Source organism: Monocercomonoides exilis (assembly GCF_001643675.1).
Source record: "Monocercomonoides exilis strain PA203 chromosome Unknown scaffold19-1596985, whole genome shotgun sequence".
Classification (NCBI taxonomy): Eukaryota; Preaxostyla; order Oxymonadida; family Polymastigidae; genus Monocercomonoides; species Monocercomonoides exilis.
In genome coordinates this window covers 609,486-625,000 of record NW_027150564.1, presented here as the reverse complement: position 1 = coordinate 625,000, position 15,515 = coordinate 609,486, and the positions used below count along the sequence as shown (strand labels likewise).

Here is a 15,515-nt window from a genome sequence, read left to right as displayed (position 1 = left end):
AAGAGCGCTTGTAGCAGCTGCTGCTGAGCTCAGTGCGAGCAACGAAGAGAAGCACAGGGAACGATCAGAGAAAAGGAAAGACCGGAAGAAAGAGCGGAAGGAGCGGAAGAAAGCGGCCGGGTGGGCGCTGTCGAAGAAGGACAAGCTGAAGCGCTTTTTGCTGCAGCGGGACGCGCAGGCTGAGCTTGAGATGATGGAAGAGAGGGAGCGAGAAATGGACCGCCTGCTTGTGGAGCGGATCAGAGAAAGCCACCTGCTCCGCAGCGACGACACTTTGCGGCTGACAGAAGTGCCGCAGCGCGGGAACTACCACGGATCGATGCAGGATCCGAGAGAAATGGCTTCGAAGCACAACCAGTACGAAGGATATGAATCGGTTTGTGGTTAAATTTTTTGTATTTAATAATTGACATTTAAAAAAAAAATTTTTTTTTTCGATTTATCAACTTTTGTTGAATTTGTCAACTATATGTTGATTGAAATAATATTTGAATATGTTTTTTTTTATATCTTTTGCCCATTTTCTGTCCACATGCTGTTTTGAATTCAGCCTCAGCATCTTTTGCTCCAATCAACTCTGAGGCCTGAGGAGATGTCGTCAACACTAATGAACTTCACATTAAAGGAACGACAGAAGAAGTTCTTCATTTTTGGTTCGGCTCCTTTTGAAATTCTGCCTTATGTCGGTTTGTACTCATTTTAATATGATTTGTTCATTACTAAACTTATTCTATTTTCCTGAAATATTTTTCATTTATTTTTTTCTCAAATATATATTTATATTTATATATATTTAATTTTATTTCTTTTGTGGAATTTCAACTTGACATGCTATTCTGTTTCAGAGGCTGGTGAATCTCTCCTTCCATATGGATGCAGCTCAGTTAGTTCAGTGAAGTGGCAGAGGGGCTACTTGCTGATATGTTGCACAAACGGATTCTTTGCCTTTTACAGAGAAACACCAAACACACGATCCATCACTGATTATGCCATCATGGCGGATGATACTGCAACTACTGCAGCTTCTGTCCAGATTCACTGAAATTGTTAAATTATTTATCATTATTTAATCTTTGTATTTGTTTTTGCATATCTTTTCATTTTTTGTTGTTGTTGTCATGTTTCATTTCATTGGAAATGTTTAATATTTTTTTCTATTTTTTTGTTGTGAAAAAAAAAAAAGAGAATTATTGAAGTTCATTAGCTTTTTTCACTTTCAATATTCAACTACGTGGACTTTATGATTATATTCAGCATGCCTAAAAAAGAATTGATGTAATTTATTTGATAATTAGTTTTTTTATTATTAAATGATGGAGAAATGAAAAAGATAATATGCTTATTTTCAATCAATTTCAGTTACAACTTCAAGTTCTCTTTATTTTTGTAAACTTTGAAAAAATGGATCAGTGTATGTAAAGACTAATGTTCAATTTTCAATATAATTTTTTAAAAGGTGGCATTGAAAATCCCACAAAAAAAGCAATAATTCAGTTCACCCTTTTCAAAAAAACATAATAAACAGTAAACTTCATTAATGGAAACTTTGAAAGGAAATAAATGGGAAAAAATAAAAGAAAATAAAAAGAAAGAAAAAACAAAGATGCAGAAAACTTCGATATATATCTCAAAAGAAAGAACGTTAAAAGTATTTAACATTTGAAACACTTACGACTCTAACCTCTTTTTGTAACGGTGCAGCGCCAACAATTGGACAAATCTAGTCCAACTTGTCCATCTGCACCAGCTCACTTATAAGCGCCTTGCTGACAGGCGTGTGCTCAAATAGCTGCAGAAGAGACAGCAACTCCACAGTCGTGTCTGTCCCACTCGCACGCAGGAAGAACTTGTTCACTTGCGGAATTTTTGCGATTCGCAAGGGAACGGGATGGTTGTTCTTGAAGAACTGTGCATCTCTTGTGATCATGTCCAGCTCCAGTCGGATAATATCTCCGGCGCGGAATCCGTCAAGATGCCGTGTCAGAGATCTCACTTTGAACATGCCTCTGAACAGAAGAAGTGAAGTCAAATGTTTCATGGTGTGAATGCATATAGCACATTTGTGCATAATGAGAATCAATTGATAGATTAAATTTCAGTTGTTTTTTTAATACAAAAATTGAATGTTTTGAATAAGATTTTCAAAAGTAAACAAATTTTTAGAAAAGATTAATTAAATATTCATTTATGAATCTGCAAAATAAATAAATTCAAATGCAAACGAGTTTTTGTAACTTGCATATATGTTTTGTGACTGCTCATCAGCACAACCATCTCCAAGCACGTCCATAGCAAATCCAAGTTCAATAGAGCTATCTATTAATTCCCAAAGAAAATTTCAAACATTCCAAAAAATAATAACAACAACAAATTAAATTCAAAATATTGTTTAATGTTTTGCACTTCTGTAAATAAAATGCAAACCTTTTCCTGCAGTCACCACCTTCCACTCGACAGACACGATTCCTTCCAGCACAACATGATCCAGCAGCACCGTCGTCTCCTTCTTTTTGATCCACCGCAGCTTCTTCCCTTCGCACTGGACAACACTCGGCTCCCTCAGCTCAAACTGCGCTTGCGGCAGCAGATCAGACACAGACAAAGAAACAGGATTCATTTCTTCCTCTTGACTCCCCGGCTGCATTGCACTGCTCGGCATCTTCACCAGCTCAATACCCGATTCGTCTGTGCTGATAGAAGGCGGAGGGCGCGGGGGAAGCGCTGTAATGTGGGGAACAAAAGCAGGCGTGGATTTCATTGGATGCGAAGACAGCTCTTCTCTTCTGTCAGACGGGTCAGATCCCAACTGTGAATCAACAAAGTCGCCAATCGGAATGACAGTTGGAGCATGCTTTGTGGATGGTTTTGAAGAAGATGAGGAGGAGGACGATGATGAAGATGATGAGGAGGAAGAAGATGATGAAGAGGAAGACGAAGACGAAGAAGGCGGTGGACGAGCAAACTGCAGAGGAAAGCCTGGGCACTGGTTTGCTGATGTGGTCTGGGCAATTGGTGGTGGAAATGAAGGGAGCTGGCTTGGAGGTGGCTGGCTCATTATTGGAGGTGGCATGGGCGTAGCATATCCAACGTTCATCATCGAAGGCTGTGAGACTTGTGGATGAACGTACATGTATTGGGGCTGTTGTGGAGGTAGTGGGGGAATCACAAACTGCATGGATGGCATTGATTGCATTGATTGCATTGGTTGGATTGGCTGCATTGGCTGCATCATCTGCTGTCCGGGCATCAACGATGGGCTATTTGACATCTGTGACTCGAGATTATTTATTTGTTTTTTGACTTGCTGTGAATAATTTTGGATGAATTTTCTCATTTCATTAAATGAGTTTGCTAGTTTCTTCTGGTCTTCCTTGATCTGCTTCAACTCTGCGTTGACAACACCAATTTGTGAAATGTACCAGTCACGAAGATCCGCTATTTGTTGGAAAAGTATCTCAATAATTTCATTTTGAGTTTTGGCCATTGACATAATATTAGTTGAAGCCTTTGTTTCCGAAAGCAATGTCGATGGAAGTGTCTAAATAAAAAATTAAATCTATAATTAAAATGAACTCGTTTTTTTCAAACCTTTCTTAATTGCTCTTGAGATTCTGAAAGGCTCACTGCCATCGAAAAACCAGAGTCTTTTTGTAGCTCTTTTTGTTGTTCGTTTTCTTTTTCCTCATTGTGGGAAGATACTTCCTCTGTTTCATGAAGCTCTTGCTTGTTTTCCATTGGTTCAACTTCTTTTCCTTCTTCATTTTTAGCAATATCTTGTTCAATATTTGTATTATTAGTTAAAGATTCTTCATCATTTTTCTGTTCGGGTTTTGAAACTTCTTCCGCTGCAGTTGAATCTTCTGATCCTTCGGTTTTATTTTCAAATGAAGCTGATTGTCTTTGTTTTTGGTCTTCTTTTGCCAAGCAATTCTTGATCCAATGACAAGAAAAATACTGCATTACACGAGAAGAAAAATCTTCTGAATATTCCTTTGTTGTATCTAACGCTTCCATGACGTCATTCTTTAAGCTTTCAAAATTATTTTGTTCAACATATTTCTTATAAAATTCTTCAGGAGATGAAGCAAGTTTTGCAATTTGAACAAGATTATCTTCGCCTAAAAATCTTAAATCTAATGCTGTGCCACTCCACCAAGTTATGTTGTTCCCCTCTTGTTTTTCAAGTTCCATTTAAGGCTGAAACACAAAAATTAATATATGAAAATTGTAATTATGGAAATGTGCCTTTATTTTAGATAAAAATTTTTAATAATGTCGGAAACACACGTAGCGATGCCATCAAGTTCCTCAACTTCTTCGACGTCATCTTCAACAGATCCTGTTGTCAATAGCGCAACATCTCCACAAGCAATTGAACAATTGTTCCAAACTGTTCGTTCTGAAGTTGTCGATTTAACTCAAAGACTAGCTGAAATTGATAATGATAAAGTTGAACACAGGTACTGTACATTTTTTATTTATAATGTTTTTATTATGATTTTTATGATTTACATTTTATCATGGCATGTTTTTTTGCACTTTTTATCGTTATCAAACTATTTTTCGAAAATCATTTTAACTATAAACGTAGACTTGTAATTGAAACACTAACTCCAATGGAGGCATCGCGTAAGTGTTGGAGGATGATTGGTGATGTTCTTGTTGAAAGGACTGTTGGCGAATTTCTTCCATCGATCAAATCGAATTATGAAGGCGTTTGATATTTTCTCGATTTTGATTTTTATTTGAAATGTTCTATGTGTTTCATAATAATGCTGATTTATTGCAATTTTTTAGATTTGTAACATTTCAGAACAACTTCAAAAAGAACTTGAGAAGAAACAAAAAATACTGATGGACGTTCAAAAGAAATTAGCTGTTATTCCACCTTCTGATGAGGCTTCAAGCAGCTCAGTAGCATCATTATCTGGACCTGCTCCTGGAGTCTTGGCTTAAATGTATTTTTTTTGTTAGGATTATTGAAAGCAGGCTTTGGGTAGATTATTTCTCTTCTTTTTCATCTCATCTCTAAAAACAAACAAGTAAGAACACATCAACTCTATAAAAATGCAAAGATAGAGAGAGAAGTGATTAATAAAAAATTAACAATACAATAAACATTGAAATAAAAGGACACAAAACACAAGCATTTAAAAAAATTCATTTTATAGGTTCATTCATAATTTAATGAGAAGCCTACAGCTGTATTTTAAAGGACTTCTTATCCGGGATGCACACAGTTGCACCGTCAGCAATGCGCAGCTGGGCAGTCGGCGCGTCCCACGGCAGCATCCAGTCGAACGGGTGTGCGGAAACTGGGGGTGGGGCGCCAGGCTCAGCTGGCTGGAGGGGTAGAGGCTCTGGCCGTATCTGCTCGCGAGATGCCCAGCGATGGTAGGCAAAGCGCTGCGGAGGGGCGCAGCGGGCACAGGCAAGGAAGGACATGCCTCCGTGGGCGGGGACACACCGCAGATGGGCAAAGTGTCCGCAGTTGAAGGAGATAAAGGGGGAGAGATCGAGGGAGTCGGAGGGTGATGAAGAAGATGAGGAAGAAGAAGATGATGATGATGATGGATCGTTTTCGCTTGGCCGGGCAGCTTGATCGCCCTGAGGCAAAATAAGCAGTGGCTGGTCACACAAGCAGCACGACAGCGAGCTTGCAGATCCCAGCAGTGAATCAGCAAGTGAGTGAGAAGGCTTTGTCGCAGAAGAAGACAAAGTTGAAGAAGAAGATGAAGAAGAAGCGCTTTGTTGAGCAAGAGCATCCAACCTTATCTGTGGAATTATGACACGCCGTGCAGCTCCTCTGGATGCGACCATCTGTTTCACAAGTGCCGTGTTCGTAGCCTCGCCCATTGTGTGTGCAGAGCGGAGGAAAGAGACATCGATCTGCAATAGATCCAGCATCGCTGTCAGCACAAACTGCACATCTTCAAACTGCATCGTGCGATTTTTGGAGAGCTGTGTGAAGAGCTTGTTGAGGTCGACGCGGCCGAGCAGAGCGTTGAAGGCGACGGCGATCGCTTTCGTTTGCAACGCCTTTAGCAGCGTGCGGGCGAGGGCACAGTGAGCGTGGCTCCGGAACGAGTGGAAGGAGGAGATCTGGGTGATCACGTGGGTCCATTCATTCTCCACTGCAGAGGAGGAGAAGGACTGGGCATGTGAAGGAGATAGAAGGGCAGAGGAAGAGGAGGAGGAGGAAGAAGATGAAGAAGGGGAGCTGCCATTGGGGATGAGGAAGTCGTGGAGAAGGCGGATAACATCGAACTCACGCACGATGCACAGAGGGAGATAAGGGAATGGAGAACGGGGGGTGGTGAAAGTAGCAATGTTTGAGTCAGAAGAGAAGAAGGCGTTGATGCTGTCTAATATGCGGATGCAGGCCTGGTTTGTTTAGAGAGTGAGATTAATAAGTGAAATTTTTTAATAAGAAATGAAAATGAGCCATGAGAAAGAAATATTATGTTTATTATTATCAAAACATCATTAAAAAAGAAAAAGAAAAAGAAAAAGAAAAAGAAAAAGAAAAAGAAAAAGAAAAAGAAAAAGAAAAAGAAAAAGAAAAAGAAAAAGAAAAAGAAAAAGAAAAAGAAAAAAAAATAATCTTCTCTCCACACACCCAATACGGATATCTCGACAGCACTGCCCGTGACAAGAACTCGCCCAGCTCCTTCTGTGTCTCGAAGGGCCCTCTCTTGTCTGTCCACACAGCAGCCAAATGGAACAAGTCGCTGACGTGTTCGGCAGACAGGTCACGCAGCTGCCGCACCATCGGCACAGACGCACTCAGCCAGCGCCACATCACACACGCACGCTGCATGATCCCTTTCCATGTGTCTGACATGGAAGATGGGAATGGAGATGGGAATGGGAATGAGAATGAGAATGAGAATGAGAATGAGAATGAGAATGAGAATGAGAATAGGAATAGGAATAGAATGTATAATATTATTAGTTGTGAATGAGGAGGAATATAAACAAATAATAATTATTTGAATTTAATTTAATTTAATTTAACAATAAATAGAATTGATTAATAAATCCAACAATTGTCCAAAATAATAAAATAAATAAATAATTAAATAACATAAATAAACTCCCCATTCCAAACCATCAGCATCCTCGCAAAGATGTCTTATCTCCTGTGGTAATGATCTGACAGGGATGGTGTGTGTGTGTCTGTTGCCATGCACAAACAACGCCAGCGAGTTGACAAACGACGACGTCGCATTCATCCACAGCTCCAGCGCTGAATCGAGCGATTTCTTTGCTCCTTCTTTGTTTCCGATGAGGTCTGACAGAAAAGACAAGCAGAGGAGCGCCCGGCGCATCTGCGCAATTCGAGTTAAGCCTTCCACATTTGAGCGGACTGAAGGGAATTGAGAGAGAAACAGATAAGCTGCAGCATCGTCGTTGGGAGTGGTTTGTGGAGTGATGATGGATGAGGAGGAAGGAGAAGGAGAATGTGAAGAAGAAGAAGAAGGATAAGAAGATGATGATGAGTTAAGTGAAGAAGGAGAAGAAGAAGCAGAAGCAGATGCAGATGCAGCAGATGGCATAGAGGAAGAGCACAGCTCTTCAAACAGGAGTTCAATCGAGCGGACAGACAAGGCAGCTGTCAGCGGCTTCACTTTCTCCTTCTGCTGGGGAGAGGCCATTGAAGCAGCTGGAGGAGAGCCAGGTGAAGACAGAGAAGAAGGAGAAGAAGCAGCAGAGCCAGCACCTGCTGATGAAAGAGAAGAAGAAGAAGAAGAAGAAGATAATGATAAAGAAGAGGATGAAGAGGATGAAGATAATGGTAATGAAGAAGAAGAAGCAGAAGATTGCATGCCTTGCTGTGCTCCAGAATCAGGCGAGGCGTCGGCATCTTTCTTGTTCTCTCCTTCGTGTTGGAAGAGCGACAGAACAGGACCTGGCCCATCGCTGACAGAGGCAGCAGAGCTTATACCAGAAGAAGAGGGGGAAGAGAAAGAAGAAGAAGATGATGATGATGATAATGAAGAGGAAGAGGCAGAAGCAGAAGCAGAGAAAGTGGAAGTAGTGATGTGGTAGCCCTTCTGGTTGAGGATGAGGGCGAGGCAGCGGGAAAGAAGAGGGCGCTGGTCAGCGAGGATGGAGAGGAGGACGTTCTCATCGCTCTGAATGGAAAGAATAACGCTGGCACATTCAGTCAGGCCGAAGACACTGATGCGCGGAAGGGAGACAAACAGCACTTGTTTGAAGTGGCTCAGGAGAAAGGCGTCGGTTGAGGGGGAAGAGGAAGAGGAAGAGGAGGAAGAGGAGGATGAGGATGATGATTGAGATGTGTTAAGAGGAGTAGGACGATCACTTTGAGAAGAAGAAGAAGAAGAAGAAGCAGAAGACTCATCACTTTCAATCTGCATTGACAATGCTGACAGCTGGTTGCGACAGAAGTCAAACACAGACTGATACTCTTCTCCTTCCACTTCATCGTCGTCGTCGTCTTCTGAATCCAGCTCTTCTGCATTGTTTCTTCTTGCTCTGTTAATTTCTCCAGCATCGTCCTCTTCTTCCTCTTCTTCTTCTTCTTCTTCTTCATACTCATACTCATATTCATACTCCTCCTCTTCTCCTTTCCCTCTTTCCTCCTTCCCTGTCCCTTCACTCCCATAATTCTCTTCTCCTTGTTCTTTGCCTTCTTCCTCTTCCTCTCCTGCTCCACCAAACGTAATCTCTACATTCTGTGTCCCTCCTTCCCCTCCTTCTCCTTCTCCTCCTTCTCCTCCCATTCCCTCACCACCTTCTCCTTCTCCTGCCATCGCTCCTCTTCTCCTCGCTGCTGCTTTCTCCCTCCTCCTCTCCTGCTTCATCAGCCTCTCCATCGCCCTGTTTCTGTCTCCAACAAAGCCGTTGTTGTGGATGAAGCATTCGAATGCACACAAATAGTCTCCACATAAGCCAGCCAGCAGCACAGCGGGTGAGAAGAAGGAGTGTGTGCACATCAGACGGCTCAGCTGTGAGGCGACAGAATGAGAGAAGGGAGAGAAAGAGGAATGATAAGAAGAAGAAGATGATGATGATGATGATGATGATGAAATAGAAGATAAATTAGGCATGCAAAATGAAATGAGGGAGCACAAAATGGTTGAGCGGCGGGAAACAGACAGAGGGGCAGGAGACGGGGCAGGATCGCAAAGAGGATAAGAAGCATCAGTGAAGAGGGCAAAGGGAAGGGTTGGTTCTTTTGCTGATTGAAACTGTTGTTGTTGTTGTTGTCTGTTTGAACTGCGATATTGCTGCTGTTGCTGCTGTTGTTGTGATGAATGAAGTGGGGAGTTGACTGGAGGAAAAGCAGAAGATGGAGATTGGAAGGACTGGATTGATAAGACAGAGGAGGAAGAAGACAAAGAAGAAGATGATGAAGAAGATGATGAAGAAGAAGAAGAGGATGATGATGATGAAAGTTGAGAGCAGAAGATGTAATGCTGCAAGAACTGTGAAAACAGGAGTGGAGACAGAGTATAACCAGAGCTTACAATAAGCGGGGTGAGCAGCCTGATCAAATCTGCTGCCTGTAATTGACTCAAAATGGTGCGTGAATTTGCATTGGAAGAAGAAAAAGAAGAAGAAGAAGTTGTTAATGAAGAAAATTCCTTCTGTTGATTAATTTCTGCTTCAGATGCGTTAAGTGGCCGTGGGATAGCCGAATAATCGCTCTGTTGTGGATAAGCACTGCCTCCTCCTTGCTGATAAGCATGTGGTGTTTGTGGTCTTTGTGGTGTTTGAATGCCTTCACACCCAAAAATACTCCAATCTCCATCGAGTTCAGCAGCACTGAGCGTCGAGGAGATAACTTCATGTAGAGAAGGAAGCAGATTTTGGATGGAATCTGCAGAAAGCAGCGATTTTTCGTCGATTTCAGTACCGATACGACCAATTTGTGTGTTTATCAGAGAATTTGTGTTGTCTTTTTCGATTTCTTTTGATTTTTCTGAGGATTTTATTGTCTTTTTCATTTTTTCTTTCTCTTTCTCCTTCTCCTCCTTCTCATTTTCTCCTCTTCTCTTTGTCATTTTCTGTTCTCTTTTCATCTTCTTCTCTTTTCTCTGGCTTCTTTTTGTTTCTGCTTTGACTTCGCTGTGTGGAATGAGCGAGGGAATGCTCAGGGCAACAGCAGACTCCTGTGCTAATGACACAGCCACTGGGTTGGTTGGGTTGAATGAAGAAGAAGAGGAAGAGGGAGAAGAAGAAGAAGAAAGAGAAGAAGAAAGAGAAGAAGAAAGAGAAGAAGAAGATGTTGTTGTTGTTGCATTAGAAATAGAAGCATCTGGAAGAGGACACAACGAAAGAGCGGGGACTATTATTGTGTTAATAGTCTGTTGATAGTTGTACTTCAGCAGTGTTGACAAAGGCGATGGAGAGTAAATGTCTGATGGGTTGAGAGTTTCAATGAGCGTGACATTATTAACAGAAGAAGAAGAAGAAGAAAACTTGAATGGGCCAAGAGATTTCATTCTATTTTTGTTCTCTTCGCTGAGTGATTCATACAGCTGCTTCGCATCTGCACTTCGAATCCATTCTTTCCTTCCTTTCCTTTCACTTCCTCCAAGTCCGCTAGTAACATCACATTTATTATTATCTTTGACTGCATTTTCATTTTCTCCTTCTCTTTCTCCTCCTTCTCCTTCTCCTCCTTCACCTCCTTCACCTCCTTCCTTTCCACTCTTCCCTCTTCCCCCATCTCCTCCAAACAGCCAGCAAAGCAGCGGGCCCGCCGCCGCCATCCTCTTCCTCTTCGACTTGAGCACCCTGTTTGTTGGGAAGAAGATGCCTCTCCTCACCACAATGTCAATCACTGCCAGGAGCACAGCACACACCTCAGGCAGCGTCAAAGCATCGTCGTCTTCAGCTGGGCAGTCGCCTTTCACTGCGGGGGATGAAGAAACAACAGAAGATGGTGCATTTGAAGGTGGAGATGGAGAATTATTGGAAGATTGTTGTGGCTTGACTCGTGATAAAATGTAGGTGTTCCACAGCATTTTGAGCACAGCACAGAGAGAGTGAGTGGAAATAACGCCTTTCCCACTGAGGATACAACCACCAGAATCAGATGATAGAGATGATGATGATGATGATGATGAAGCAGAAGCACATTGTTCTCCTTCTTCTTCTCCCTCTCCCTTTTCTCCTTTCTTTCTTTCTCCTCCAACAAACACATACGGCGCGCCCAACAACAACCTCCACATCCTCTTCCTCTTCGCCCACATGAAGCAGAATTCTCTTTCTCCATCGCTCAAGCTCCTCTGCGAAGCCAGTGCAATTATCATCCTTTTCTGTGCCTCGTGCATAAGAGGAGCACAGCGCTGGGTGTGGCTGAGGAGGACACGCAGGAGCGGCTGGTGGAGCGCTGCCAGCTGTTGCTTGGCTGCCTCTTCTATTTTCTTCTGCTTCTCGGCTTCCTCCGCAGACAGTGGGGTAGCTGGCTTGGCAGGGGAAGAAGAAGACGATGGAGAAGTTGATGATGAATCATTCGTTTTTGGAGCAAGCTGATAGGAAGGAGTGGGCGGAAGAGCCGCCACTTGCCCGCAGAGAATTCCCCTCATCAGGCACAGCACCAGCGCGTGTGTCATGTCAAACGCAAAAGAGCTTATTTCATCTGCATCTGAATCACTTTTCTCCTCTCCTTTCCCTCCTTTCCCTGCCTCCTTCCCTGCCTGCACACCCCCCAGCTTCATCTGCTGTCCTGCTGTTTTCCCCAATGCCCCAAGCCCTCCAAACCCGCCAAACCCGCCAAATCCACCGTGTACCCCTGCTGCTGCTCCGAAGGGCGTGGCAGAAGCTGAGGCGTCTGCTTGAGGGCGTGCTGGTGCTTCGTCAACAGCAGCGATGAGGATGGGGAGAAGAGAGTCGAAGAAGTACTTGATGTTGTTGATTCTGGTGCAGAAGGTAAGTAAAGTTCCGATCAGATGCACAGAAAAGCCCAGAAATGAAGGGACGGTTTGTGATGGAAGATAGCTCTGGGCAAATAGATCATTTGATGAAGAATCTGACGAAGAAGAAGAAGAAGCGTCAGAAGCAGAAGAAGAAGCAGAAGAAGGAGAAGAAGAACCTGCCTGCTCCTTCTCCTTCGCCTTCTCCTTTGTTCTGTTGATGTAGTCAAGCAAGAAGAGTGACGTTGGTCCCTTTGGCTGTGCTGCCTTTTTCGCAAAGATCGACAGCGTCGTCGCAGCCTTCGCAGCAGCCAGGAATGAAAGCGGCTTCGGCTTCGGCTTTGCCTTTGGCTTGGGCATGATAACAGCATCGGGTGAGTCATCTTCTTCTTCCTCTTCCTCTTCCTCTTCCTCTTCCTCGGCTTCCTCTTCTTCGGCTTCTTCTGCATCTTCGTCGTCGTTTCCTGCTTCTCCTTTTTTCGATTCATCACCTTCTCCTTCTCCCTTTGCATCTGAAGACGAATCTTTCCCTTCTCCATTTCCTTTCTCTCTTTCTGCCAATCCCTCTTTTCCTTCTCCTCTTCCTTCTCCTTCTCCACCTTCTTCTCCTTCTTCTTCAACAGCACTTGCACCCAGCAGTCTCCTACCCGCCTCCTTCATTGCCTCTCTTTTTTCTCTTCTTCTCTTCTTCTCTTCTTCTTCTGCCTTCTGCACAGCGCTTTCAATCGAAGACGGCTTCAGACTCTGCACTGCCTCTGCCATTGTCTCCTTCACAAGAGCTGCTATGAGTTTTCCCCCGACTTCAAGCACGTTGCTTTGGCGCACTTTCTTTTCGAGTGGGAGGGAGTGCATTGAACTGGAATGGGAGAGAGAGAAAGAGAGAATGAGAGAATGAGAAAATGAGAAAATGAGAGAATGAGAGAAAGAGAGGGCGAGAGAATATGAGAAAGAAAGAAAGAAAGGGGATGGAGAAGAGATAAAGAGAAATGAGGTTGGAAGTTAAAGAAAAAAGTTGGTTTAGAAAATAAAGAAAGGAAATTTTGAAAAGACATACACACAATTAATTCATTAATAACATAATAAAATAATAAAAAATCTCATAAATCATACGGGTTTGTAGTGTAGTAGAACTCGACTATAAGAGCCAGCAGTTTTATGAGGTCTTTCTTCTTCTCTGCGAGCAGCGACAGCCGGTCAGGCCACGACGCAAAAGACACGACAAAAAGCTCAGCATCTTCAGACAGGCAAAGCAGACAAGGTTTGACTGAATGGGAAAATATGACAGGAAGAATTGCAATTGTTTGAAGGGGTGGGGGGTAAATGGAGAAATAGACAGATAAATTGGAAGTTAGTTATGCAAGTTCAAAAAAATAAAATAAAATAAAATAAAAAAATATGAGGAAGAAATGAAAATATTTTCATTTTAATTTATCATTTTTCTCTTTTTTTTTTGCCAAAATAAAAATAATTACAACTAAAACTTCCCCAAACCTTGTCCCATCAAGCTCGCATCTGCAGAAGATGAAGAAAGAGTCTTCATCAACGCAGAAGTCGCACTCGAAGGCGACTGGCGAAGCACAACAGCTGTTGAAGACACGACGAATGCAGAAGACGAAGAAGGGGGGAGGACAGTTGGGTGTGTTGGTATCATTGAGAAGAGGGTGTGTGTGAAGGGTCTTGTGGACATTGTAAGGGAAGGGAGCTGGATGACACATAAATGCCCGCCGTCTGGATAGGAGAAGAAGCTTGGGGAAGGTTTGAATGGGATGGTAATTGTTGAGTGTGTTGATGATGGGAACAGAAAGAAAGAAAGAAAGAAAAAAAAAAAAAAAAAAAAAGAGAGAGAGAGAGAGAGAGAGAGAGAGAGAATGAAAGAAAAATAAATGAAGAATATTGCAATATAAAAGAACTTACATAAATTAAAGATAGATGCATACTGAAAGTTGTGCATTGAGTCGATCAAAGCGAGTGTTGTGGTGTCAATCCATCTGTGTGTCATTGTGATTCCTTCGATGCTGACACTCGGCTAAAGGAGAAGGGAAAAAAAAAAGAAAGAAAGAAAAGAAAAAGAAAAGCGTTTGTATAATTTTAGTATTATTGGAGCAAAGAAATAAAAAATTGAGTCATTAAATTACAAAGTCTGTTAATAAATTGTTTTGAAGGCATACGATGCAGAATTGAGCAGGAAACTGCTTCAAAGATGGCATATAGAACGAGACCGTTTTGAAATATCCCACAGAAAGAATATCTGAAATAATAAAACAGAAAATGAAACATTAAAAATTTTATTAATGGATTTAATTTCAAATTTTTCAAACAACTCATCATAACACAAAAATATGCAAAAAATCAATAAAATAAAATAAAATAATTTTTATCTTTATCTTTATCCATTTCTTTTCTTCTTCTTTTTTGTTTTTCTTTTTTCTTCCCCACTTTCTCTTCCTCATTCAAACTCTCAATATCCGGCCCTTGCCTTGGCCTCCAAGCCACATGGGGGTAAGGCGGTGTTGACTGCGGAATGCCCTCTGTCGGAAATTCCATCCGCGCAACGGTCTCGATGTTGCCTGCATTGCTTATCTGGACAGCCACAGCAGTCAGAGAAGCACTGGCAAATAAATACGACACTCCTTCCTTTGTCGTTCCTTGTATCGACAACGCACAACTCAGCATCTGCGAAATATATACAGCACAAATGGGGGGGGGAAAAAAGGCAAGTATTATTATGTTGTTAGAATACATTTTGAAAGAAAAAAATTTTTTGTTTAAATATAAAACTCTTCAGATAATTTCAGAATTATAGAATTTCATATACCGCTCCGTGTGATTGCGAATCAGTAAGCAAAACACGTTTTTGTTTCGAAAAGATAGATGTCTTTGCAGGAGGCAATACAAGTGAGCGCCCAGAAAAGAAAGCTGCAACAAAAGAATTTGAATCTTGGAGCGCAAATAATTGAATAACTGCAGTTTGATCTGATGCATCAAAAAACTGATTTTCAAAAATACATATATTCACATTTGTTAAAAAATTTTTATAAGGGTATTCAAATTACACAACTTCCTTTTCTTTTGCATATCCTGTGGATGGTGTTCCCTTCCAGACTTCAATTTTTCCATTTTTTCTGCCAATTATCAATGTTTCAGCTGTTTTTTCAAGTGCTGTAACAGCATTGTCGTCATCTCCAACAGTTCCTTTATAATCTCCATTAGGGGCAACGCTGAAGCTAATACCACTTTCTGTTCCAACTGTTGCCCCTGATGTTTCAACTAAATAGGAAGTGGGGCTTCCGTATGTCGCACAGTTGTTTTTAATTGTTGTTGAAAATACATTTGAAAGTTCAACTCTGGAAAGAAATTTGAATTTATTTTTAAAATAATGATTATCAAATCGCAAACTGAAATATATTATCATTTGATGCAGGCGGAAGAGATTCGCCTTCAGGGAATGCAATGTCCAAATCTTTTTCTTCGAAAAGATCGTCGGTTGGCTAATTAAAGAAACAGAATCAGTGATATACATGAATATAATTCACATTTAAAAGTCCAAACCTGCATCATCTCTGTTTCAAAATCTTTATAATAAAAAAATCCCGATTTTTATTAAATACTAGATAACGAACTTTC

General features: G+C 41.6%; 4 protein-coding genes across 4 annotated transcripts in view; 2 read left to right on the top strand and 2 right to left on the bottom strand.

Moving 5' to 3' along the window:
• The window catches only part of MONOS_5330 (uncharacterized protein), a gene marked incomplete at its 5' end in the record, with an annotated part of 2,441 nt that extends 1,241 nt beyond the window's left edge, over positions 1 to 1,200 (top strand). The window contains 3 exons of the mRNA XM_067875468.1: positions 1 to 376; positions 551 to 686; positions 846 to 1,200. The exon at positions 1 to 376 is cut by the window's left edge and continues 1,241 nt beyond it. Coding sequence (XP_067728449.1) covers positions 1 to 376; positions 551 to 686; positions 846 to 1,042 — 709 coding nt within the window. The 3' untranslated portion in view covers positions 1,043 to 1,200. The remainder of the gene's footprint in view (positions 377 to 550; positions 687 to 845) is intronic.
• Positions 1,201 to 1,283: 83 nt separating this feature from the next.
• On the bottom strand, positions 1,284 to 4,233 carry MONOS_5329 (uncharacterized protein). Its single transcript, XM_067875466.1, has 4 exons — positions 3,589 to 4,233; positions 2,425 to 3,538; positions 2,223 to 2,316; positions 1,284 to 2,006 (listed from the first exon to the last, which is right to left on the bottom strand). The coding sequence occupies exons 1-4, from the start codon at positions 4,189 to 4,191 to the stop codon at positions 1,721 to 1,723; spliced, it is 2,097 nt and encodes a 698-aa protein (XP_067728448.1). The 5' UTR covers positions 4,192 to 4,233; the 3' UTR covers positions 1,284 to 1,720.
• A 13-nt stretch (positions 4,234 to 4,246) lies between these two features.
• MONOS_5328 (putative prefoldin subunit 2) lies at positions 4,247 to 5,063 on the top strand. Its single transcript, XM_067875465.1, has 3 exons — positions 4,247 to 4,460; positions 4,592 to 4,715; positions 4,798 to 5,063. Exons 1-3 carry the CDS (start codon positions 4,273 to 4,275, stop codon positions 4,954 to 4,956), a joined length of 471 nt encoding a protein of 156 aa, XP_067728447.1. The 5' UTR covers positions 4,247 to 4,272; the 3' UTR covers positions 4,957 to 5,063.
• On the bottom strand, positions 4,989 to 15,449 carry MONOS_5327 (uncharacterized protein; the record flags this gene model as incomplete). Its single annotated transcript, XM_067875464.1, has 12 exons — positions 4,989 to 6,384; positions 6,620 to 6,837; positions 7,112 to 12,747; positions 13,002 to 13,155; positions 13,383 to 13,636; positions 13,829 to 13,917; positions 14,060 to 14,139; positions 14,348 to 14,564; positions 14,707 to 14,880; positions 14,950 to 15,235; positions 15,288 to 15,379; positions 15,441 to 15,449. The coding sequence occupies 12 exons, from the start codon at positions 15,447 to 15,449 to the stop codon at positions 5,197 to 5,199; spliced, it is 8,397 nt and encodes a 2,798-aa protein (XP_067728446.1). The 3' UTR covers positions 4,989 to 5,196.
• Between the last annotated feature and the right edge of the window lie 66 nt (positions 15,450 to 15,515).

What these genes read in the sequence shown, in the direction of transcription:
- MONOS_5329 (XM_067875466.1), bottom strand. Translation starts at nt 4,191, where the DNA reads ATGGAACTTGAAAAACAAGAGGGGAACAACATAACTTGGTGGAGTGGC. An exon ending in GGTGGTGACTGCAGGAAAAG is followed by an intron (nt 2,317 to 2,424) that starts GTTTGCATTTTA and finishes GGGAATTAATAG; the next exon opens with ATAGCTCTATTGAACTTGGA. An exon ending in TATGCAAGTTACAAAAACTC is followed by an intron (nt 2,007 to 2,222) that starts GTTTGCATTTGA and finishes TCTTCTGTTCAG; the next exon opens with AGGCATGTTCAAAGTGAGAT.
- MONOS_5328 (XM_067875465.1), top strand. Translation starts at nt 4,273, where the DNA reads ATGTCGGAAACACACGTAGCGATGCCATCAAGTTCCTCAACTTCTTCG. An exon ending in AATGATAAAGTTGAACACAG is followed by an intron (nt 4,461 to 4,591) that starts GTACTGTACATT and finishes CTATAAACGTAG; the next exon opens with ACTTGTAATTGAAACACTAA. An exon ending in TCAAATCGAATTATGAAGGC is followed by an intron (nt 4,716 to 4,797) that starts GTTTGATATTTT and finishes GCAATTTTTTAG; the next exon opens with ATTTGTAACATTTCAGAACA.